The 25,624-nt window shown below is 46.5% G+C and overlaps 3 protein-coding genes across 3 annotated transcripts; 2 read left to right on the top strand and 1 right to left on the bottom strand.

Moving 5' to 3' along the window:
* The first annotated feature begins 201 nt into the window (after positions 1–201).
* LOC128454743 (tripartite motif-containing protein 16-like) lies at positions 202–2,366 on the top strand. Its single transcript, XM_053438258.1, has one exon. The coding sequence runs from the start codon at positions 404–406 to the stop codon at positions 2,084–2,086; it is 1,683 nt and encodes a 560-aa protein (XP_053294233.1). The 5' UTR covers positions 202–403; the 3' UTR covers positions 2,087–2,366.
* A 1,638-nt stretch (positions 2,367–4,004) lies between these two features.
* Positions 4,005–19,728, top strand: LOC128454751 (solute carrier organic anion transporter family member 5A1-like). Its single transcript, XM_053438267.1, is given in 10 exon segments — positions 4,005–5,219; positions 8,268–8,400; positions 8,851–9,068; positions 9,280–9,444; positions 10,758–10,956; positions 12,121–12,280; positions 13,455–13,699; positions 13,857–13,921; positions 14,452–14,810; positions 14,812–19,728. Coding segments are annotated over 10 exon segments (2,655 nt in total). The 5' UTR covers positions 4,005–4,273; the 3' UTR covers positions 14,977–19,728.
* Positions 19,376–25,086, bottom strand: stard3nl (STARD3 N-terminal like). The gene is made up of 9 exons (XM_053438264.1): positions 24,911–25,086; positions 23,113–23,458; positions 21,556–21,633; positions 21,397–21,474; positions 21,072–21,125; positions 20,831–20,948; positions 20,463–20,561; positions 20,055–20,122; positions 19,376–19,967 (listed from the first exon to the last, which is right to left on the bottom strand). The coding sequence occupies exons 2-8, from the start codon at positions 23,308–23,310 to the stop codon at positions 20,058–20,060; spliced, it is 690 nt and encodes a 229-aa protein (XP_053294239.1). The 5' UTR covers positions 23,311–23,458; positions 24,911–25,086; the 3' UTR covers positions 19,376–19,967; positions 20,055–20,057.
* Between the last annotated feature and the right edge of the window lie 538 nt (positions 25,087–25,624).

The following is a 25,624-nucleotide window of genomic DNA, read 5'->3' as shown; positions in this document are numbered from 1 at the left end:
TATTGTGCTTCGGCACTGTTACTTTAATTCTGTTTTTCTATCATTGCTGTAACAAGTGAATTTCCCCATTGTGTGGATAAATAAAGAAATCTAATCTAATCTAATCTAATTCACTTTGAGATGTGATCACACAGATAAAGACTCACAACCAGCTCATTGTAGTGAAATACAGTAAATCCTGAAAAACCAACAACTTCTTCCTCAAACAGAACCAGCTCCTCCCAGTCAGGACATGTCTGTGTCTCCTCCCTTCACAGGTGTGTCAGTGTAAGAACCAGTGAACAACAAGCTGTGAACTGTGGGAGCTGAGTCACTGCAGGGAGAGAACGAGAGGGGGAGGAGCAGAGATCTGTTTCTGTTCAGAGGAAGTGAAACTGTTCTTCAGTCTCTGGCAGCAGCTGAAATGGCGCAGAGAGAATTTCAACTGGAGCAGGAAACGTTCTCATGTCCGATCTGTCTGGATCTACTGAAGGATCCGGTGACTACTGGCTGTGGACACAGCTTCTGTAAGAGCTGTATTAACAACCACTGGGACAAAGGGGAGGAGAGAGGAAGCTACAGCTGTCCTCAGTGTAGAGAGACCTTCACACCGAGGCCTGTCCTGATGAAAAGCACCATGTTAGCTGCTTTAGTGGAGGAGCTGAAGAAGACTGGACTCCAAGCTGCTCCTGCTGATCACTGCTATGCTGGACCTGAAGATGTGGCCTGTGATGTCTGCACTGGGAGAAAACTGAAAGCTCTCAAGTCCTGTTTGGTTTGTTTGGCCTCTTATTGTGAAAAACACCTCCAGCCTCATCTTCAGTCAGCTCCATTGAAGAAGCACAAGCTGGTGGAGCCCTCGGAGAAGCTCCAGGAGAACATCTGCTCTCGTCACGACGAGGTGATGAAGATGTTCTGCCGCACTGATCAGCAGTGTATCTGTTATCTCTGCTCTGTGGATGAACATAAAGACCACGACACAGTGTCAGCTGCAGCAGAAAGGACTGAGAGGCAGAGAGAGCTCGGGCTGAGGAGACAAACCATCCAGCAGAGAGTCCAGGACACAGAGAAAGACGTGAAGCTGCTTCAACAGGAGGAGGAGGCCCTCAATGGCTCTGCTGATAAAGCAGTGGAGGACAGTGAGGAGATCTTCACTGAGATGATCCGTCTGCTGGAGAAAGGAAGCTCTGATGTGAAGCAGCAGATCAGATCCCAGCAGGAAACTGAAGTGAGTCGAGTCAGAGAGCTTCAGGAGAGACTGGAGCAGGAGATCACTGAGCTGAAGAGGAAAGACCAGGAACTGAAGCAGCTCTCAGACACAGAGGATCACAACCAGTTTCTACACAACTACCCCTCACTGTCACCACTCAGTGGATCTACACACTCATCCAGCATCAGGATCCGTCCTCTGAGGCACTTTGAGGACGTGACACCAGCTGTGTCCCAGGTCAGAGGTCGACTACAGGACATTCTGAGTGAGACAGAGACAGAGATTTTACAGATTGTGTCTCAAGTGGATGTTTTACTGCCACAACCAGAGCCAGAGACCAGAGCTGACTTCTTAAGATATTCACAGGAAATCACACTGGATCCAAACACAGTATACAGACATCTGTTATTATCTGAGGGAAACCGAAAAGTAACATGGACGAGTGAATATCAGTCTTATTCTGATCACCCAGACAGATTCACTGATTATTATCAGGTCCTGAGTAGAGAGAGTCTGACTGGACGTTGTTACTGGGAGGTGGATGTGGAGATGGGAGGAGGAGGAGGAGTTGGTGTAGCAGTCACATACAAGAACATCAGCAGAGCAGGATACTCACATGAATGTAGATTTGGATACAATGATAAATCTTCGTCATTATATTGTGATGTAAACAGTTATAACTTTTCTTACAACAGCATCGAGACTCCAGTGTCAGGTCCTGTGTCCTCCAGAGTAGGAGTGTACCTGTATCACAGTGCAGGTGTTCTGTCCTTCTACAGCGTCTCTGACACCATGACTCTCCTCCACAGAGTCCAGACCACATTCACTCAGCCTCTCTATGCTGGAGTTTGGGTTTATTATGATGGATCCACAGCTGAGTTCTGTAAACTCAAATAGACTTGAGTCATTAAAAGCAGTGATTTAGATTCTGTGTGTAAATCTTTAACTTCTCTTGTCTCCATGTTTGTTGATCAAAGTTCGTCGTGGTGACGTTTCTGCTCTGCACAGAGATCAGCTGTCAATCATTCCTGACGGGCGGCACCATGACGTCCTCTCATTGGTTGTTGTGTTGATAGTTGATCGACCATCATGTTTACTTTATCACTAACCACATTCATGTGTTTCTATGTGTTTTGTGTTTTATCATGACAAATAAAACTCTCATGACTTAAATCAATCAACACTTTCAGCTCCTGTGCTTGACTGACGCGTGCTTTGATGTTTATTTTGAAGGTACATCCTGTCTGTTTCCGGTCTGTTTTTTAGCAAGCTTCCTGCAGCCTTGACGCAGCGGATTGTGATTTTCGCGTGTTTCTGGTTTGTTTGTCGGTCGGTAAGTTGTGAGTTGTGTGTCTGACGTGAAGATCTAAAGTCAGCGGCGTCGCTGTCAGGAGCGTGAAGCGCGCGGCCGCCATTATTGTTTTACATGTACGTTCAGCCGCTAGCTTGTGCGGCTAGCTGCCAAGTCAGCCGTGTAGTAAACACACTTCCCGTTCGTCCTTTCAAAGTAAAACTCTATAGAAGCGCCTCACTCTGCAGAAAGTTCAAATCATCCCTTCCAATAAACACTATTCCTTCACCTCCAATACAAAACGTTCCGAGATCAAGGAGACATGTGAAGGAGAGGTTGTAAGGAGTTAGGAAAGGAAACCAGGTTGCACAGATCCACTTTCACTCAGCTTGTAAAATCCTCATAAATAAAATAAAAAACAAGTAAAACCAACTTTATTTCTGACAGAATATAAATAGGATTATACAGTTTCCTGTTCAAAACAGAATAACATGTGCTAAGGATTTTTTTCAGTTCAATTATTCACAGGAAGAATCAACGAAATAGACCCAAGTTAAAATAAATCTTACAGCTGAAGTGTTGAAAATGTAAACGTGAAGAACACATGTTTATATAGTTGTGATGATGATGTTGAGAACGGTTCAACAAGTTTCTTATTCACTGGACAGATGTGAGCTCAACAAACCTTCGAGGAACCTTCTTCAACATGACATGCCTCCATACTTCTGCTGTGGAGTCATTTGTGTTGTTTTTATATTGTTGTTTTATGTACAGTGCACCAGCCACACCAAGGCTATTTCCTGTATGTGCAAATATACATGGTAATAAAAATAATTCTGATTCTGAATCTAATGTAAGTGTCTGTAAGCCCCCCCGATATTCAAATTCAACTGGAATTATTTTCACCAAGTTTTTAATCAAAATGTTACTTCAATTAATTTGGATTTGGCTGCAACAATGTGTAACACTTCACCCAATCCTCCATCGGCCTAGTGCCGAGTAGATAATGAGTGAATGTTCAATTTTGCGGTGAACTTTCCCTTTATTTAAGGTCTGCGCTTTTATTTTGAAGTGCAACCCCTCCCGCTTCCGTCCGGCTGCAGCTTGACGCAGTTGTTTTGGAAGCAGCACTGCGGGGATCCTGCGGACGTCTCCTCGCGCTCGGTTCTCCTCGGTTCTCCTTCGACGGCTCCTTGTCCTCTCCGAGCTCCACCGAGCTCCTCATCCGAACCTCACGCACAGGACGGCGCTCTCTCTCGGCCGCAGGGGGGGTGCAGCTGGTGCGGCTGCTGCGGCCACAGCATCGGGAGCAGTCCGGAGGAGGATGCCCTTGACTGGGGGGAGGAGCTGGTGGAGAAGGGGGGAGCACCACCATGTAATGCACGCAGCGAAGGGACATCGTGACTGTGTCGTCCTCATCGCGGGGGCCGTCGGGGATGCGGTGCGGGCTCTCCGGGTTCGAGGAGCAGCGGCGTCCCGCTGAGAGAGGAGCGGCTGCCATTCTGCAGGGAGCCGCGGCCCCGGGGCCCGGAGCGGTGTCACCTCCCGATCGGATACCGGCACAAGGCAAGTGTGCATGAGGAGATAAACAGACCCCAGATCTGCCCTGCCTGCGCTGCAGATAAACAGTCTGCTGCGCCTTCTCTGGGCCTCTCTGGGCTCCACGAACTCCATCTGCAGGAGAACCTATTAATAATGAATGGAACGGGCAGCAGCCCCTGAATTGAATATGTCGCCTTGAAACCAGATTATTTTTCCTGAGCCCTGAAGCAAGGTGGTTTCGACTGGACATAATGGCTGACCAGGAGGAGGCAGGGCTGTCCGAGTCCCTGCAGAAGGAGGACGGGTTCTCCAGCGAACAGGAGGAACCAGGATCAAACTTCAAATCTAAAAGTATGCCGATTTTAAATGACGCGGGTCCACATAAGGAGACCTTACTGGCTGGTTCTGGGCGGATGTCCATAACGGCGGAGGAGAGCGCAGAGTTCATTCAGCTACCGGCCAAGACAGAGTCCCCACCGAGGACCAGCTACCTGCCCAAGTCCGGGAAGTCGGCTCTGAACAGGCCGAGCTCCTACATGGAGAACACTGAGATCAGAAGGAGTAAGACCATGGCGAGGAGGAAGGCCCCGGGGTTTTTCGCCTCTAGGCTAGCCTCGGTCCGTCTGCCCAGTCGGAAGCACCTGAGCGTTATCTGTCAGGACTCTCGCTGCTTCCTGTTCTGCATGTGCTACCTGACCTTCATCCAGTCCCTCATGGTGTCGGGCTACCTCAGCAGTGTCATCACCACCATCGAGAAGAGATACAGCCTGAGGAGCTCCGAGTCCGGCCTGCTCGTCAGCTGCTTCGACATCGGGAGCCTCCTGGTGGTCGTCTTCATCAGCTACTTCGGTGGGCGGGGCCAGAGGCCGCGCTGGCTGGCGGTAGGCGGTGTTTTCATAGCCGTGGGCGCCGCCCTCTTCTCCTTGCCTCACTTCATCTCCCCGCCCTACCAGATCAAGGAGGTCAACTCCTCGTCCGCCAACGAGGGCCTGTGCATGAACAGCAACGCCAGTGGCAGAGACCGTGTCGACATCACTTCCTGTCCCAGAGACCAGGAGGGAAACGAGCACAACCTGTACGTGGCGCTGTTCGTCATCGCTCAGATCCTGGTGGGCATGGGGTCCACGCCCATCTACACGCTAGGACCCACCTACCTGGACGACAACGTAAAGAAGGAGAACGCCTCCTTGTATCTAGGTAAGAGTTTGAGAGGATGGTTCAAACATGCAGGTTTCATTTCAGCCTCCACGGCGGCTGGTCTCTCCAAAGGGTTCGTCTGAATGGTTTAAAGAAGTCATGTGATGCTTTTTCATTCCACTTCACCTTCTCTGGTCCTTAACGAGTCACATGACAATGGTGAAGCTGATCAGAGGAGAGGAGAGATGGATGGATCGGGTTCTATATCCATCCGTCTCCACTCTGAGCCGCTGTGATTCCCTCTGTTTGCCAACATTGTCACCGCCTGCATGTCGCACCACAAAGCAACAATGTGACCTTGAAACTGCCCCCCCCCCCCCCCCCCCCCCCCCCCCCTCCACACACACACACACACCTCTCCTCTTTCCCTAGTGCATGCCTCCCAGGAAGTTCTCGCCCCAGTAACCTCAAACAAGGTGGCTCCTGATTAAAGCAACGGATGAGCACTGTGTTGTGAATGAAAGTACATGGGGGTGGGGGTGGGGGGGGGGGGGGGGGGGGGGAGGGAAAACGCTGAGGTCAGCATTCCTGTCATCGAGAGGTTAAAACTCAAAGAGCCACAGAGGCCAACAAACGCTGATGAGCCTCAGACCCTGACGCTGCATCACGCCCTTCACCGGTTTCCTCAAAGCTTTTTAATATTGAACATATCACAAGTCCAAATCTCACCAAATTCCACACTGACTTCCCAGGTCCCTTAACAACACACATGGTTCAGAGCTGCACACTCTCCACTAGAGAACAAACCTTCTGGTCCCTTCTGGCCCTGCTCTGCATTAGCCTACATATGAGATCATGTCCAACGGCAAAACAGAATAATTCAGCACAATATTTCTTTGTAGCCTCGATAAGAGATGCTCTGTTTGGCTCCTGTGAGAGGAAGAGGACCACGCTGCTGCCTCTTTCAGTTTGAATGTGCCCCCCCCCCCCCTATAATAACTCCAATGGGCCCTGCGGATGGTATAATGATACATGTGTGTATTATATATAACAACACATGATTCAGGGAGAAAGTTGTCTCTCATTTCCAGTTAGTTTATTTAGCTCTGAATTGATTCTTCCTTTTAATCTGTAAATTCACAACATCCCTCAGTGTGAGTGGACACAGAGGAACTTGTCCCGTCCCTCAGCCTCACGTTGTCCGTCCAGCTCGTCTTGTCCCTGCGATGCCGTTTGTCCCTCTGCTGATGGTCGGCCTCACGTTACGTAACCTGACAGCCGGTCCTCCAGGCTCCTCCCTCCTCTCCGGCTCGATGGGGGATTATCCACGATGCCGCTCGGTCCCCTTGGAAAAACCCGAGTCCTCAACCTCGTCCCTGAGCTTCATCATCCCGGGCTTTGGCCACCGAGTGGGATGATGTCATAGTAGAATGGAGCAGCAGAGAATGTGCTTCTGTGAAGATGCTCTGCAGACGAGGGATGAAGTGCTCATCCTGTCTCTCTGGAATATCTTTGTGTTTTTATTGGGGAAAGGTCCTGAAAGTGTACGTTGTGAAGCACTTGGTCATTATATATATATATATATTGTATTATTATAACGTGAGGAATATCATGCATGAGAAACGTTTGAATTTCTCTGCAGGGTTTGTTTTTTGAGGAAATATAGCTGTTTCATGCGTTAGACGGACAAATTCATTCATCACATGTTCTGCTGACTTGATTAGAATATTATCAGAATATGAATCACTAATGATTCTCATAATTAATGTTTTTTCAAAGTAGTTTTCAGGTGAAAATGGTGCTTGTTCACTGGTGTGCAAGAGAAACCATCAAGGAGACCAGCAACAATTAGTCAATCAATTGATTCACTGATCAACAGAACATTCACCAGATTGATTATCAACTAATTTTCATTAAGTGGAAAATAGTTTTACTCATTGTTTTTAAATAAAATATCTGATCTGATCATCAGTTAATTAACTAAATAATAAATCAAACAATTTGTAGATTACTCGATAATGGAAATAGGTCTGTGTTCTTTGCTCTGGTTCATCCACGAAGTTATAAAATGAAAAATAAAATTACCGACAAATGGAAAAAAAGCTTCAGCAAACCAAAGTTCCTGAGTTTGTGTTGCTCCAGTCGGAGGATTAACACTTCTCATTACACAATTGTCAGTTTTGCGGACACACAACCAGCTGACCTCTGCTCACTTGTTTTCCATCAATTGAAAGATGAGTTCTCGATTCTGTCTCCCCGCGTCGGCCATGACAGATGACAGCCGTTGACACTTCACTACCATGTTGTCATTTTATTTTGAAAAGTGTGATTATAAACCTCTACATGAGGACATCCCAGTGAGTTCCCAGCGCTCTGGCTGTTGGATGGGACTGGACTGGTGCCTGGCCCAGCTTGGAGTTTTGAAGTCACGCCACTGGATTCTGGTGTTTGCTTTCAACTCCAGCCAAGGACTCTAAGATTTTAATTCCCTCTAATTGGAGAAATCTTACTCTCAGCCCCTCACATGATCTGCACACATGACCTTTTGTACCCGGCCCATAATGCCAGATTAGTTTTGATTTGGAGCGTTACATAATGGTCAGAGTAGGGCTCATGTCATTGAGTTTGGATAATTGAATAACAGAATCTGAGCAGCATCACTTCTTCTTTGGGCAGATGTTTTTAAAATCAAGTTCCTCAGACCCAGTCCAGTGAAGTGATCATGATTTCACGAGTGTCTTAAAATGTTCAGCAGTTTATGAAACAGTTACCACCCAGAGGAAATACAGAAATCACTTCTTATTCTCAGATCCAACTAAACTAATATACTTTAAAGATGTTTCATCAGATCTCACTCGTCGATGACTGATCCAGCATCTTCAGCAGTGTCACAGTCATTTGTGTTGCTGGTATCACAACATCTCTAACACAACCCTAATGGCGTCATAGTGCTGGATCATAGAAGAAGGCAGTTGTTGATCTTTGTGCAGCTTCAACAGAACAGTGAGACGTATCTGAAGATTCTCCCTAAAGAAGACAAAATATCTCAGGATGAAAAACCGGTGCAAAGGCTTTTCTTATCACTTTCCCTCTGTCTCCTCTCCTCAGCCATCATGTATGTGATGGGAGCACTGGGCCCAGCAGTGGGTTACCTGCTGGGAGGAGTCCTCATCGGCTTCTATGTGGACCCCGAGACCTCTGTCACCATTGACCAGAGCGACCCGCGCTTCATCGGCAACTGGTAAGAAACATGTGGCTGGTTTGGTTGATACACGTGTGAAATATATTTGTTTTCCTTGTTTTGTGGATCTGAAAAAGTGATTATTCCACCTGAACACCAGAGAGAAGTCTAATGCCTGTGAAGCATGTTGGCTCTTCCATTCATCTTAAATACCAATCTGTCAATCTGCTGGGGGGTGTGAGATGTGGTTAGTCATCTGTTTACAGCCCTCGGTGATGCCATCCTCTCATCCCAGCATAACCAGTGACTCAGTAGCAAACAGCCACTGGCTTCCTACAGGAATTAGAGGATGGATGAGTGTGCCAGGCCCGACTACTCATTTATTTATGTGCACAATGAAGAGCGGCCTCTTTGACGGATTCACCTGAACTCACCGCTCGACGGAACACAAACACCAACAACACACTTGTTCTCCTGTGTGTTGAGTGATGTGTTTCTACGTGTGTCCAGGTGGAGCGGCTTCCTGCTGTGTGCCGTGGCCATGCTGCTGGTCATCTTCCCCATGTTCACCTTCCCCAAGAAGCTGCCCCCCCGACACAAGAAGAAGAAGAGGAGGAAAAAGCCGAGCATGGACGACTTGTCCAGCGACGACGACGTCCTCAAGGAGAAGAGCAACAACAAGAGCCAGGCGGTCACCTCGTCCATGGGCTTCGGCCGGGACATCAGAGGTACCAGAGAGAACCGTGACGTCACCAGTGATGTCAGCAGCCTCTCTGTGACATCACTGATGATGATGTCAACTAGAAATGAGCTATAAACCAAATCGGGGGCTGCTGCATTCAGAGGCTGCATGTGAAGACCCTCAAGGATTTCCAATTTCCATTTATCTTGAGAGCAGGACGAGGTAACTTTCCTGTCTTTCCTCTCTCTCTCTTCCAGATATGCCCAAAGCCGCGGTGAGGATCCTCAGCAACGTGACCTTCCTGTTCGTCAGCCTGTCGTACACGGCCGAGAGCGCCATCGTCACGGCTTTCATCACCTTCATCCCCAAGTTCATCGAGTCTCAGTTCAGCATCCCGGCCTCCAGCGCCAGCATCTACACCGGTGAGCGGCGCAGCAGAGACATGTGTCATCAAGTGTCATTAATGATTTGTTTAGGATGCTTCTGCTGTTCATCATCTGCTGCTCCGAACAGTCCTCTCTCTCTCTGGTTCTCTCTCTGTTCACTTCACCTTCTGCCGGGTCGGCGCTGCCCTGCTGGTTAGAGAGCGGAGCAGGAGAGGCTGTCGGCTCAGAGCTGCACAACCAACACACATAAATAATACAGAGCCTGCTGGTCCTCAACTGAAGGGGGCACCTGGGACGCTGAGCTGGAGCAATGAGTGCATTACACACTCCTTTAGAAACACACACACACACACACACACACACACACACACACACACACACACACACGCACACACACACAGATTCAAGTGCTGAACCACTCCCAGTTGCACACATGCTTAAACAAGCACACAGGCAGACACATGGCATGGAGCTGTGTGCATGTTATCCTGTTAAAAGGTTGTTGACATCATGCTACTAACAAAACACACTGGGGGGGGGGTTGTGTAGCTCTTTGACCTTAGTGCAGTAACCAGTAAGGACACATCCGTCCTACTAGGGCTTTTGACTTGATCAAATTATTTCTCTCTTCTCAACAAAAGCTGTTCTGTTTGGCATTATGCTGTTTTCCATCTTTTATAAATATTAATACGCATCTCCATTTGTGTGAGACACGGTCTTTTTTGTAAATAATGTTATTTTGTTGATGCTCTTCTGAGGTTTCTACATTTTTTGGGGGTTTTCACAGAAGTTTGTCTACAAAGTAAAAGCATAATGTTTTTTTTTTTTTTGCTGCATTGCTTCATGTCGAGCTGATTTACGGAGCTTTTATTTTGTCAAGTTGTGAACTTGGGTTCTGAAGATTGAGTCTCTTGTTGAAAAAATAACATAAATTCAGAAAATCATAAAAATGTATGTTAAAGACACACAGACACACACACACACACACATACACACCATGAGTCAGTTCCATTCTATAGTCACACATTGTCCCTTCAGATTAACCAGGTAGGATCAACACACAGTTTTCTAACTTCACTCTGCACACAACAATAAAAAGTGACGACTCACTGATGAGAAGGATTCAATCTGAGAACACAACATCACACACAACATCACACACAAGCAGGTTAACAACCGGGAATTTGTTACACAAAAAAACAAACACATCAGAATCACATGTCTCATGTTTCTTAAACCTACTTTGTCTTCTCTACCTGGACTGGAGGACTCACTGGTCCCGATGTAAAGAGCTTTAAAGACCAAGGAGGCCATGTTCTTCACACCTGCTTCTCTCTCCTCTTCCCCAGGTTTGATCATCGTGCCGAGTGCCGGCGTCGGCATCGTCCTGGGCGGCTACATCATCAAGAAGCTGAAGCTCGGAGCTCGCGAGTCGGCCAAGCTCGCCATGATCTGCAGCGGCGTGTCGCTCCTCTGCTTCTCCACGCTGTTCATCGTGGGCTGTGACAGCATCAACCTGGGAGGAATCAACATCCCCTACACCACCGGGTGAGGGGCTCTGAGATGTTAATGCTGGATCCATCTGCACACACGTGTTCTGACCTCAGCCAATGAGGGGTCAAACAGCTTCTTGTAAACACCTCCTCTGGAGTCATTCTCTCTAATCCATGATTAATCAGGGTTCTTGAAAGATTTCATTAAAATCGGAGCCAGTCGTTTCCTGACTGCAGCTCGGCCTTTCTCCAATCAAATCGTTTCCTGGCCTGTCGGAGTCGGTGTTCGATGTCGGGAGGAGGCGAGCGCTCAGATCAGATCAGAGATAACAGATAACCAGCTGGTGAACTGAGGCCTCTCTCTCGGACAGAGCGTCCCCCAGAGCGATTACGTGGCAGCGATGGAAGATGTCCAAGGACAGCTTGGAAGAGACGAGTCTTGGCCGGCTGCCCTCTCTTCTCTCTCTCCAGTGCTTCTCCTCTTCTCTTCTCTTCTCTTCTCTTCAGCTTCCGTTCTGCTTTCAAATCCTCATTTTGTATTATTTAGAATGTCCTTCACCTCGTCCATCCCTCTCATGCCTGAGCCTCTTCTCCATCGTCCTTTCCTTCTCACGTCTCCTCATCATCTCAGAGGCTTTACCTCCTCCTTGTCTCTCGTCCTTCCTTCTGTCTTTTCCGTCCTGTTTCTTCCTGTGTACGTTTTGTTCTCTTCCATCGTTTCAGTGTTCGACAAGAACTTTGACTAAATCAGTTGAAGACAAACGTTTGTTTGCTCAGCAGTTGGTTCATGTTGTTTTCAGCCGAGCTGTGAGTGAAGCTGCTGCCGTCTTGTTCCTGCAGAGGAATGTCTGAACAACGACAGATGAAATTTGATGCAGACATTTATCTTATATATTCTCGTGACTCGAGCGATCACCTGACTTTTCCTCAAGTTCAAAAAAGAGGTCGACTATTCCACAGTTCATGGCAGCAGAAGAAATCCAGCTGAGCCTGATCTGTGATTTTAGATTCATTCAGCTTCCATGTTTGGAAATGACGCGGTTACACAAAACTGTATAAGATCTAAATTATTGTGAACCAGTTACAAAACAAATCTCCAGACCTGAGCCTCATTCTGAAAGGGAGCTGGTGTCAAACTGCAGACAAACATCATCTTGTTTTCAATGCTTGATGAAACCTGAACAGCTGTTGTTTATCTCCTCATGCCTCCTCTCTCCAGCCCGACTCTCACCATGACCCAGAGGAACCTGACCGGGGGCTGTAACGTGAACTGCGGCTGTAAGATCCACGAGTACGCTCCGGTCTGCGGCTCCGACGGCATCACCTACTTTAACCCCTGCCTGGCCGGCTGCAGCAGCGTGGCTAACGACAGCACCGGGGTAAGAGCCGAGCACCGGGGAGGAGCTGAAGCAGACATTCATCATCTCAGTGCTGAAACTCAACACACAGGAAATCAAGCTGTCACATAATGTGTTGATGAGTAGAAACCAGCAGATAGATTTGATTCTGACCTTTTGTTGAAGAAAGAGTTTAAAGCAGTTGGTGCTTGTGCGTTTTTAAAGGGCCAGTGTGCAGGATGGAGGTGGATCAGAGATGGAATGTAATATTCATAAAGATGTTTTCTTTAGTGTAGAATCACCTGAGATTTAGTTTCAAGGTTCTTCATCGGGAGCGGCTCCTCTTCCACAGAGTCACAGCACCTTTCGTGTTCTGATGTGACCTGAAGGCCACCGCAGCTTCTCCCACAAGCCTGGAAGAGGAAGCTGAGGCGGGGGGGGGGGGGGGTTATGCTGCTGGTTGTTGGAAAAACGTGCACAAGGAGACGAACAGAAAAATCCCTGAGATCTGAAGAACCGTTAATTTTACCAGCTTCACGCTTATGTGTTATTAACCCCTTGTAGACGAATGTCGCAAATTTGCCTCAAACCCCATTCCGGTCTTAATGCCCCCGAGGTGACGATTGTGCCTGATGGTGCAAATACTACACATACCAAGGAAGGTATTGGAAGCACTCTGCCTCCATCTAGTGGTCGGACTGGAAAATACATACTAGCCCCTTGGGAGTGTGCAGCAAAGTTATTTTGAGGTTTTAAGCTGTATTTGAAATACTGTGATGATGGAACAGCAATGATTGTACAGAAAACACATGTTGTTATTCAATTTCAAGCAAAAGTAGCATCAATATAATAATCTACATTCCAACATTTGTTAAATTAAGGTTATGCCCCATTATGCCTAATGTCTCTAATTTGCCTCATACCTAAATTTATATCTATTGTGTATGCTATATTGAAATTAACAATCTCCACTTAATTTAGCATCTGTATGACAGGGCAAAAACACCAATAATACTTTTTTTATATAATTGGAAATTAATTCAGGCAATAAGGGGTTAAGAGTCCAATGAAGTGAAGTGTGCGATTTGGGCAGGTGACCCGTTGGATAGTAAAAAACACGTTTACAGATTTAGAGCGACACTGAACTCGTTCAACTAGTCACAAGAGAAAGTCTCTGAAGCTCCACCTCCATGTTTCTGTCCCCCCCCCCCCCCAGGTGCGTAACTACTCGGACTGCGCCTGCGTGCAGAGCCGACAGGTCATCACGCCGTCCTCCAGCGGTCAGGGCAGCCACCAGCTGCAGCTCGTCATCGTGAAGACCTACCTGAACGAGAACGGCCACGCCGTGTCGGGGAAGTGCGACCGCACCTGCAGCACCCTCATCCCCTTCCTCATCTTCCTCTTCATCGTCACGCTCATCACCGCCTGCGCCCAGCCCTCCGCCATCATCGTCACCCTGAGGTTAGTGGCTGAGCAGCTGAATCGGACACAACAGGTCCACTGGTCAACGGTTTATACATCGGATCTCAATACGTGTGTGTGCAATATGGTGATAGGGTGTTGTGCTTCCATGTACTCTGGTTCCTTTGTGTACACTTTGTGTGGTTGTGTGTTGCAGGTCGGTGGCGGAGCAGGAGAGGCCCTTCGCTCTGGGGATGCAGTTCGTTCTCCTCAGGACTCTCGGTGAGTAGAATCACTGCAGGAGAGAAAACGACTCCTTCAGTTGATTTATTCATTTATTGTCTTTATGGTGACGGAGGATTTCCAAGCCTGATATTTCACTGGGTAAGAAACATGTAACAGAAGTGGCACAAGATGACAGTCGATGGAGGTGTTGTCTGTGTTTGATGCCTCAGCTTGGCTGCTCCCTTGGATAAGGAGGTGAAGTGGTTTAGATCTATGAGACGTGGAGGAAGCTGCTGTCAGTGTGACTGGTTACAAACTGGGGGGGATGAGTTTGTGCATCATGGGAACTGTAGGATCCAGTGGTTCTGAATTAGATTATACAAATCTTTTTAATCACTGCTCTTCTGGCCGGCCTCTCTTTCTCCCGTCTCAGTGCTGAATCAGTTTGTTCAGATTTCTCCTCTTTGATTCGACTTTGACACTGAATCTCTTATTTCTTTACCCTCCCTCCCTCTCTGTTGTTCTCTCTCTGCACCCTTTCCTCACCTCCTCTCCTCCTCTGTCTCCTCCCTCCTTCCTGCGATCAGCCTACATCCCGACTCCCATTTACTTCGGTGCGGTCATCGACACCACCTGCATGCTGTGGCAGCAGGACTGTGGGGTGCACGGCTCCTGTCAGGAGTACGACGTCACCTCCCTGCGCTTCGTCTACTTCGGCCTCGCCGCCAGCCTCAAGTTCTTCGGCTTCTTCTTCATCTTCCTCACCTGGTACTCCCTCAAGTACAAGGAGGAGCGGGTGGAGCGGTGGGTGAAGCGGCACCTCTCGCCCACCGACACTGTGGGCAGCCTGGTGTGCCACCCGGGCGGCCACAAGGGCCACGCCCGCACCCGCTCCTGCCCCGTCAACATCCCGAGAAGCGACCCCAGCACGCTGCCGGCTCACGCCCCCCCCCCGCGCCGGCGTCCTCAACCGGGGGGTCAGCACCCAGAGCTGCCCCGGCAACGAGCTGAAAGCAGTAACCCCTCCCCCGCCTGCTGCACCATCAACACCATCAGCAACACCCACCCCCACACCGGCCCGGTCACTGGAACACGTTTCAGACCGAGTCTGAGTTTCAGAGGGGGGGGGGGGGGGGGGGGGCGATGAGCCAGGTCTCACTCTTTTATTCTGAAATCCAGTCACATGGGTTTTAGCTGGCGTCACCAGGCGGAGGTCCCGCCCTCATCTCATGGCTGAACACACACTTCAGTTCTGTCTGCGTCACAGACCAACAACTGGGGGTCCTGAGGTATCGTCTCTGAAGGTCCAACCTGTCTCATCTCTGAAGGACCAGCCTGTCTCATCTCTGAAGGACCAACCTGTCTCAACCTGGAGACACCGTCTCCGTCATGAAACCTCCGCTCGATGGTGAAAACGTTGCAAGCGGCCGGTTGTTTTGGTTGTTATCCACCAGAGGGCGCAGCGAGCAGACAACGACAGCTTTGCTTCTGCCGCTTGGGACGGAGGAGAGTTCATCGCCCCCCCCCCCTCACCCCCACGGCAATATGTGCCTTCTGTCCCCACGGTCCACACACCTCACAGGTAGAGAGCATGTACATGAATGCACCAGGACGTCCCAGCCTGAACAGGCGTCTCCACTTCACCCGTCCTCCAGCTTTCCCTTCACCCCTGCGGTCTGCTTCTCTTCTTCCTCTTCTTCCTCATTGGTCCTTTTTGTTTCTTCACCATCATGTGAGCGGTTTTAGTTTCCCCTGCATATCAACGCTCACGAAAGAACAACAAAAAAAAACAGAACATGGAAATGTGTTACACTGCGATTTGTGCAAGTGAACAGGAACCGATGGCATGGTGCTACGTGGAAAAAAAAACTAAAACTGAAAAAAACAATGTCTAGCATCCATTTCTTGCTCCTTTCTTTTAGGTGTTAATTTGTTTAGGGTTAAAAAACATTTGAAAAGAATCCAACTGGACAACAGGTCACTGGGTTAAAGCAGCTTGGCTCACACAGAATGCATTCCTGTGCGATGTGAGGCCTTTTGTTGCTCCCGTGACACAAAGACACAAAGTAGTGTTACCGCTGCAAGCTCCATACAATGCATCCACACAGTGCAGCCGAGCTGTGCCCCTCGGACTGGCTCCCTGATAAGTGGTTTAACCTGAAAAGAACAGGATTGGCATTTTCCTCCTGACCCAGCTGGACGAGTCACTGGGAACCAGTTGTGGGATCCTCCGGGCGGCTGGAAAACGAAAAGAACTGTGCTCGCTGAAGTTTTCCATATTGGACTGGGAAAGTGTATTTCTGACTTCTTACCAGGCTCATGAGTGACACAGCCATTTACCAACAGCATCACTTGTACTAAACCTGTAGAAAGACGAGTAGTCGACCATCACGTAGCGGTCGTAGTGTAGTCGTCTCATCGAAGTCATCTCCAGAAATAACAAGCTGCGTTTGGAGGAAGTTTCCATTCCTCCTGCGTGAGGTTAGCTCATTGTTTCCCAGTAGAACCAGTGATTTATGGGTAATGACCTTCTGGCCTGAGAGAAGTGGACGTCGCTCACAGTCTGTGTGAGTTGAAGTGTGATCAGAACAAAGAAGGAAACTGTTTCCATGTGTTTGGTTCAGAAAAGCTTCAGATCACTGCAGCTGATGATTGTTTTCTTTATCATTGAATCTACTGATTAGTGTCAAATAGTGAAAAATGCTTTTCACTAGACTTTCTGAGCCAAAACTAAAAGGTTTAAAAACAGAGAAAAAGCAGCAATTCTACACATTTAAGAATTTAACTACTGTTAAATATTTAGTGTTATTGTTTGATAAATCATTTTAATCAAATGTCAAAAATATTGTTGATCAAACTTCTGTCAGAATCACTGATTGTTTTAGCGTTAGATTGTCCCCAGACAAGATCTTTTCTGAAAGTGAAACTTGTAGAAGAAGTTTTTAATGTTTCACCAAACCATAACCACACTGCAGAGGAATCTCCACCTTACAAAGTTTCTTCTTCTGTTCATATTGAGGTTGATGGTTTTAATCAGTGTTAATGTTTTCATAATGTTCAGAAAACATCGCTTTCCTCAAACTGCCCGTTGCTGCAGCTCCTCTTTTCAGCCTCTGTCTCAAACACTCCTGTATCTTTAAGAGACTCCAGACTTCAGTTTGGAGCAGGTCAAAGAAGTAGTTGTTGTGTTTTTCCTAGATTTATTTATTTGTTCTTTTTCAGTTCTGAATGTTAAACTAGAAACTAAAAGAAGTTCTGTGTTATTCATTCTCTGTATTTGTGTTTCAAAGCGTTTAACCTGAGTCAGGTCACACGACAATGATCCTAGTCATCACTTCACACAGGGTTAGTAACACACAGTACCGTTTCTTTTTATTAAATGCACTGGTATCAGAATCAAGAAAGAAATTATGGCATCGCAACATCTGTAGTGCGCATTTCGCAAATGTGAGGAAGTGTTGTCCAGATTGAAGAGGTGTGTCAGGAGAGTCATTGTTTTCTGTAGGGGAGAGTTACTCCTTTTTACCTGGAGAGTAACTCCCTTTACCAGGAGTAACTCCTTTTACCTGAAGAGTAACTCCTTTTACCTGGAGAGTAACTCCTTTTACCTGGAGAGTAACTCCCTTTACCTGGAGAGTAACTCCCTTTACCAGGATAGTAACTCCTTTTACCAGGAGAGTAAATCCTTTTACCAGGAGAGTAACTCCTTTTACCAGGAGAGTAACTCCTTTTACCTGGAGAGTAACTCCCTTTACCTGGAGAGTAACTCCTTTTACCTGGAGAGTAACTCCCTTTACCAGGAGAGTAACTCCTTTTACCTGGTGTTACTCCCTTTACCAGGAGAGTTACTCCCATTACCAGGAGAGTTACTCCCATTACCAGGAGAGTAACTCCCTTTACCTGGAGAGTTACTCCCTTTACCAGGAGAGTTACTCCCATTACCAGGAGAGTTACTCCCTTTACCAGGAGAGTTACTCCCTTTACCTGGAGTAACTCCTTTTACCAGGAAAGTTAGTCCCTTTACCTGGTGTTACTCCCTTTACCGGGAGAGTAACTCCTTTTTACCAGGAGAGTAACTCCCTTTACCAGGAGAGTAACTCCCTTTACCAGGAGAGTTACTCCCTTTACCAGGAGAGTTACTCCCTTTACCAGGAGAGTTACTCCCTTTACCTGGAGAGTTACTCCCTTTACCTGGAGAGTAACTCCCATTACCAGGAGAGTTACTCCCTTTACCTGGAGAGTTACTCCCTTTACCAGGAGAGTTACTCCCATTACCAGGAGAGTTACTCCCTTTACCAGGAGAGTTACTCCCTTTACCAGGAGAGTTACTCCCTTTACCTGTTATTGGGCATTCCTTTTTTTTTTTTATCCTCAAAACAAACAAACTTTTTTGTTTTTCAAAACTTCACTGTGTAAAATGATCGTACAGAAAACAGAAATTCAGACCAATGGTTCCCGATCACTGCTGGACAGACTCTGGCTTCAAGTGAGGTCCTCAGAACCTGAGTCATGTTTCATTCAGAATGAGGTCAGAGGTCAGATTATTGGTGTCCATTGAATTGCCGTCTCTGTGTTGGGCCGAGTCTCAATGTGCCGACTTCAGGTTCTGGTTCTACGCTCTTCTCTTCCTCCACAGAGGAATCTTTAATAATGATAGGACCAGTCGCTCCAGAGACTGTGGCTGTGACTCAGTGTTCATGAAAGCTCCCTGTCAGGTTCGGCTGCTCCTCCCACTGTGTTGTGTTTATTGATCCATTTGACTCTGACTTACTGAACGTGTGTGAAGGCCTCAGTCGCGTCCTGAAGCTGCTGCTCACTGTCGGTTTGAACACACAAGAGCAAATTGGGGCGTTTGCTGGGGACTACTTTCAGCGGCGGATTAATCCTCATCCGGTCTCAGTGCTTCATCCTCGTGTTGTTGATTTTCCTCGGAGTCTCACTGCTGTCATGTCCTGGTTTGGACAGAAGGGGGCGTCGTCTCATGTCGTCTCATGTGGCATCAAAGACTGAATCTGTCTTCTTCTTTCTTCTCGTTTATTATCAGTATTGTATTTATTTCTAAAGTACAGTGTTTTTGACTGAAGGCCACAATGAACGAAGGCAAAATGTAGATTTGTGGACAAATGCATTGGATTCTTGACTCATGTTGATGAAAATGTGAAAAAAATAATAATAAACCAGTATTACAGACGCTGCTGGTTTGTTCAGTTCTTTGTTCTGTGTTGTCTTCGTTATAATGAAGCTGCAGCAGAAATGTTACCAAATTCTAATAAAATATAAATGAATAGGAAACAACTCAAAAGAACCTGTTTTCTGTCTAATTTGGTTCTAATTGATTTAATATGAGTGGATAAGCAAATACAACTTTTCTTATGTTTATGAATTTTTTATAATGAATGAGTAACATTTTATCTTTTTGACCTCCAGCAGATTTATTCCAGACAGATCGTCTCCTTGGTTCTTTGACGACATCCTTAAATAAATCAAAGTAGGAATAAAAGGAGAATCACACGAGTTTCACATTTTAATGATTCTGTTTTACAGGCAAGCTTTTCATAAAAACAAAACCACTGGGCAAGGCATGCATGAAGATATGTACAATTATCGTAAATATTTCGACTTCCATTTGCTACAAACACCGTCTGTGAATTCAATACTGGCCGGAGAGTTCCTCCTGTTCTCGATGCAGCGTCCCCGGAGCGAGCTTACTTTTCTTTACAGTGACTTTAAATCCACACACATGGAAATGATCAACAAACTCAAAGTAAACGTGACGTGAATATAAGACGTTAATTCCCTCGAGAAGGAAGAAACAGTCGTGAAATTGATCAGAAGCGTTTCGATAACGTTCATTTCAATTCTCCTCAAAACAAAGGTACAGAAAAAAAACAGGATTCTAAAAATGACCACAAGACACTGACGTTGCTTTTGAAGCGGCACTTTGCCTTTCTGTGTTCATGCAGGAGGCTGAGATCACACACTGAAGTGCATTCGTAGTTTACAAAGACTCAGTTTGAGGTGAATAAAAACTAAAATGTCACAATGCATAAGGCAGAATTTTCCCTCAGGAGCAAAACGGAGAAACAACCCAGACGTGATGATCCTGTGAAGGAGAAAAGAGGAGAGATGAGAGAAGGTCGATCTTCTGAGGTCAGTAAGTTCATCGTCATCCAGGAAGTTTAACTGTCACCTGTTAGGTCAGCTGCTGGATGAGCCCTATCTCTGGATCATGTTTATCATCCAGTTCCTCGTCAGAGTCTGAAAACAAGAGAAACAATTCAGTGGGAACAGGAAACCGACAAATAAAATAAGATTCAACTTTTAAGGAATAATCTGATATTTTGGGAAAGACACTTATTTGCTCTTTTGACAAGCGTTTGATGAGAAGATAGAAAACCAGCTTAGCTTAGCATAAAGACTGGAATCAAAGGTAAACAGCTAGCGGGGTGTGTGTGTTCTAGATGTTCCACTCAGCTGCTCTGTTGTTGCTTGTGGTTCCAGTTAAACCTGTTTAACCAGTGTCTCTGTGTCTGAGGAACCAGACGTCCTCAGACACAGGTGGATATTTTGAACGATGGCTGGTTGGTGTTAAACTGACCTGCCACAGACTCCGGTGGAGAGTAGAACTGTCCGTCAGATAACGGACCCGCACACAGGAGAGGAGCTCGCTGTGTGGCGTCCACGAAGGACTGATATCCTGGAAGACAAAAGGGGGGGGCATGAGGGGACAGTGAGGACAGGAGACGAATCACAGAGTATAAAAGCATCAAAATGGAACTGTTACTGAGCAACAGCGCCCCCTGCAGCCACACATGGGGATTTACTTTAGAAATGGAGTATTTGTACTTGAATGCAGTATTTTTTTTAAGAAACACTAAGAATCGAACTTGAACATTAAGGTAGAGGTCAGATATTTGTGTTGTTTGGAGTTTGACGTTGGAGACGAGTTGTGTGACGGTGACTCACGGTTTTCGTCTTCGGCCTCCTGAGGCAGAACCTTGAAGTCGAGCAGCCATGTTTCAATCCAGGCCAACACGAAGGAGACGATGGGCAGCAGGTACCCAAAGGCCCCCTGAGACAGCAGCTACACACACACAGACACACACAAACCAGTGCAGGTTCAGTCAACACACAGCTTTTGACACTTACACAGAAATATCCCTGATAATGATGATGTAATCTTTCTAATATGAATAGTGAATCTTACCTTTGATAAAATGACCTTAACGATCAGGAAAGCACAGCTGACTGCAGTGGTGATCTGCACAGAGCATCACACAATTCTCATTTCATTCATGTCAAATACTAAATAGTCACGTGTGTCCATGAATTATATATAAAAATGTCAAGGTTGACAATGAATGTATACGATGTAAAACTCTTAAAAGAATAAATTTAACTTGAAATCATCAAAAACAACTTGCTTTGCACTGACGTTTCATTTATTCCGTGTTCTCCACAAAGATTAATCTCTGGAGTAAATGCTGGTAGAGATAGAAGACAAACTGCCGTATCACAGCATGAGAACTTACAGCGATGGCCCACCAGTGACCAAGCTTGAAGACAGCGTAGGCCAAGATGAGTGCAGCAAACCTGAACACAGCCAGGAGCTGGGGGGGGACAATTCAAAAGAATGAACAATCAAACATGGTCTTTCTGAATAATGACAAACAACAACAACTCAGACTCACAAAGATGTCGAAGAAGGAGGCGTGGTAGTCGTAGTGCAGGATCTCTTTATCCAGCTGCTGCTGAATGCCGCCGTTCACCTGTAACACAAATAGAACTGATCAACACAATCCAATCTTAAATCAATCACCTCAAATCAAACACACTCATAGATATCAGTCCCTGATTGTTTTCCATTTGTCTCTTTTAAAGAACATGAATGAAATTTGATTTAATCTATGTCAAGAGCAACAGATATGAAGGAAAATCACAGTCACACAATCACTGACACTTGCTCATTAAGGAAGATATGGAAGATATGTTGAAGTAGCTGAGTAGAGATAAAAAATTTGCTTCCCTGGTTTCTCACATGTCACCTCAGCCCCTGTGATGTCGGCAGCTTGAGTGGAATTCAAAACTTGTTCTTCAAACTGTTCTGGTGACTAAACTGAACTTTGGAATTTCCCTCCTCAACAATGATCCTTTGTGAACTCATAATCTTTATTATTTTTAATGACAACACTGTGACAACTTTATATCACAAGTAACTTCCTGAACTGAGTTTCCCCGTCATGGCTAAAGTCAACAGATGCCTGTTTGTCGGTAAAGGGCGTTGAGTGAGTCAGATGTGGCAAACAATTGTTGAAGATTTGTATCATAAGTATTTTTTTTCTGTGTTTGAGGAAAAAGATAAAAAAAATAACATATTTGTAATCAAAAGGTAAACACGGTAATTGTTTAAAGTCAAACACAGTCAAAAACCAAAGACACACAAAACGTCTGAGTCTCACACAGTGTACACAAACTACACACACACTCGCTCCCCAGCGCTCCAGGCTGAGTTGGCTGAACCTAGAGCATTGTGGGAATGTGTTTCCTCATTCAGAGCACAAAGTGTTACCGCTGCATGACCTCGACTCACTTCCCCCAGCAGCGCCTGACCCGCTTCTGTTCGGACTCGACACAATTCAGACACAAACATTTGACCACACAAAGCACAGCTGTAGAAATATCACACTGCATCACACGACACAGCTGATTCATGTTGAACTGTGCCGACTCAAATTAAATCCACTTTTAAACGAAGCTGAAAGTATGTGTGGTTTTCATTTTATGTAAAAATGTATGTTTATTTTCTGAATATAACTTCTGCAGCTTATATTTGTCTGAAATTGTGTTTTCTTTATTTCTAATAAAGTTTATGTTTGAACTGTAAAAATATGTATTTGTGTGTCAGAAGGGTTTGATAACGACATCATATGATCACTGACCATCACCTGACTGATATCAGTGTCAGCTCTTCTCTCTCTATGGTTTCAAGTGAAAAATCTCTTCTGCTGTTGGATGAATACAATCTGTCCAGTGTGTTTTGTGACCTAATATCAACACTAGTGGCGTCCCCTCGTCCTCAGATGCTCTGAGTCACAACTAACCATCAGCAGGTCGACCTCACACTGAGCCGACAACACGTCAACATATTAAACATGTCAGTTCTGAGCTGCAGCTGCAGGAGCACAGCCAAGACTGAGAGGAGAAACAGGCGTTCAGTATCAGACACAACACAGACAGACGTGTCTTACATTGAGCTCAATGATCCAGAGCAAGGTGATGAACAAGAGGTCAAAGGTGACGAAGAGGCAGAAGGTCCTCCTCACGTCGGAGATGCACTTCTTCTCCCCGGCCTCGTAGGACCTCGCGCAGATGGGCGTCGTGTTGATGGACCCCATCCCCCTGGCGGTCAGCCGCGAATCAGCGCTGCTGCTGCATCGGCTGTCCATCGTCGGCCACGCCCTCCTGGCAGGGCTGGCCCCGCCCACCGGTCAACGCTCAGAAGGTGCACTTGGACTCAGAGGAGGCGGGTCATCGGAGCAGGAAGCCACAGCAGCGTTAGTGGACGTGGACCCACTCTGTGGAGATGAACTGCATCTGGGGGGGGGGAAGCAGACGGTGGAAGACATATTATGGACTCTGAGGGACATGGCTGCAGTTCGTCTGGACATTTTATTATCATCAACAAATCCCATGAAAAGACCCAAACCAACAAGTCTGAGTCCAACGCTTTCTGACGTGTCCACCATGTCTGAGGCCGCCTGAGGAGATCCCTCTGGACCAGGGTGCAGATCTTTAAAAACACCTCCTGGTCCAGGTGCTTCTCCTCCACTGCTCCCAGTGAACACTGCCTTTGTTGGGGGCCTACTTTTTGTGGCGGATTAATCCGGCGGGATGACTTGTTATTGTTGTTATTGGTTCTGGACGACAGTGATGCTCTTTGGAGCCGAGACGATAAACAAGAGACTTTCAACAGGTTCCTTGAATTCCTGGAGTGTCACGGAGCCGAGCAGATAGCATCGCCTCAACACACAGAATCTGCATTCTGTGATTAGGGGCCATTAATCACTCAATTATTTCTTTTATAGAAAAAAAGGTCAATCTTTATCCCCCAGAACTCAAACGTCTTATTTCATCTGAAGGGATGAAACCAGAAAATGATTCAATAACTGACTTTCAAATGATCGTGAAAGTGTCTTTAAAAGCTTGTGATTATAATTAACTGGTTTCATTCAACTAAACGATAAACACGTGTTATATGTGTAATATAGAATACGTCAATTTAATTAATAATCAATAGTTTAATTGAGTCCAGGAGATTGTCCGGGTCCGACTCGTTCACAACAACAGGAACATGTGGGCAACGTCCAGGCGAGGGGCGGAGCCTGGAGAGCAGCAGGAGGCCGTCATGACGCACAAATTCTGTTGTTGTTGTTGTTTACAGCTCATCCACACCGGCTCCTCGTCTTCCTCCCGATACGTGTGTCCTCGTCCAGTTCCACGTCCGTCACGTGTCAGAACCCTCATCCACGCGTCCACTCGCTCCCTGGGACGTGGTCCTGCTGGACTCGTCCCTCACCCTGGACATGTTGGAGGCTGGCAGGATGGACACGTTCCGAAGAATGTCCAGAACAAGACAGACATTCGCGTCCTCACACACAGAGGACCTGGAGTCCGGTGCGCACGTGACACAAACAGAAGACTCCTCGTCTCCACATTCAAAACAATCTGCCTGTCTGGTGTCACGTGATCTTCACTTTAACACCGGGTTCATGTCCCTCTGGACTCAACAACATGTCCACCTGAGTGTTGGACAAACCTCTGTTGGGGACAGGTTGGAGCTGAAAGGACCTGAGTGAGACACGAACAGCAACAGAGAGCAATGTCCCAAGAAGAGGGACGTGGACTCCCCGGAGGGACCAGTGCTGCGATGTCCCCTGAAACTGAGACAGACACGACAGGAGGTGCAGCAGCAGCTCCCTGTTAGCATGCTAGCCTGTTAGCTCCTGCTGCTGGAGCACTGACAGCGGCGTGTAGCGTCTTCTTTACCTGTCAAAGTGGCTGCTTCGCTCGGTCTGATTTCCCCAAACAGTCCCCCGGTGGCTCCGGTCTCCTGGTGGCTCCGGTCCCTCGATGGATCCGGTCCCCTGATGGTTTCACTTCGTCCGCTCGATCCGGACTCCTTCACTTCCTGACCCGAGCAAATCTTCCTGCAAAACAGGAGGCTGCCGTGTTGGGAGTTGTTTTTGTGCAAGCGCCCCCTAGCGATGTGGATGACCGAAAGGCTGTAGTTTCTACGGTGGTCGAGAGAGCTCAACACGCGAAAATACGCGTTGCGAAAATTAAGAAAACAGCTTCGTCATTTTGACGACACATGCTCCACAAAAAGTCACGTTATGTGCAGATACAGAAACGCACTGCAAGTAGCTAAAACAACACCGGAAGTGTTTCCAGGGGACTGTGCACTGTGCACTGTGTACCCTGTAAAACACTCCGCTATGTGTTAATATAAACCATATTGATACTATATATCATTTTATACAATAATATTGTCTTTTGCACACTGTCTACATATTCTTACACTCATAGTATATTATATTATCTATTGTATAGTCGAATACTTATATTTATACCTCTACTATATATCATATCATATTATATCATACTCTTTGTATATTCTTTGTATATAATATTTATACATGTGTACATGTTATTATTATTATATTTACTATTATTATATATACTGTTGCTGCGATTATTACT

This window comes from Pleuronectes platessa, chromosome 13, assembly GCF_947347685.1.
Source record: "Pleuronectes platessa chromosome 13, fPlePla1.1, whole genome shotgun sequence".
In the NCBI taxonomy this organism is placed as follows: Eukaryota; Metazoa; Chordata; class Actinopteri; order Pleuronectiformes; family Pleuronectidae; genus Pleuronectes; species Pleuronectes platessa.
Note: the sequence above shows the minus strand (reverse complement) of the source record. Positions and strands in the feature narration are given on the sequence as shown.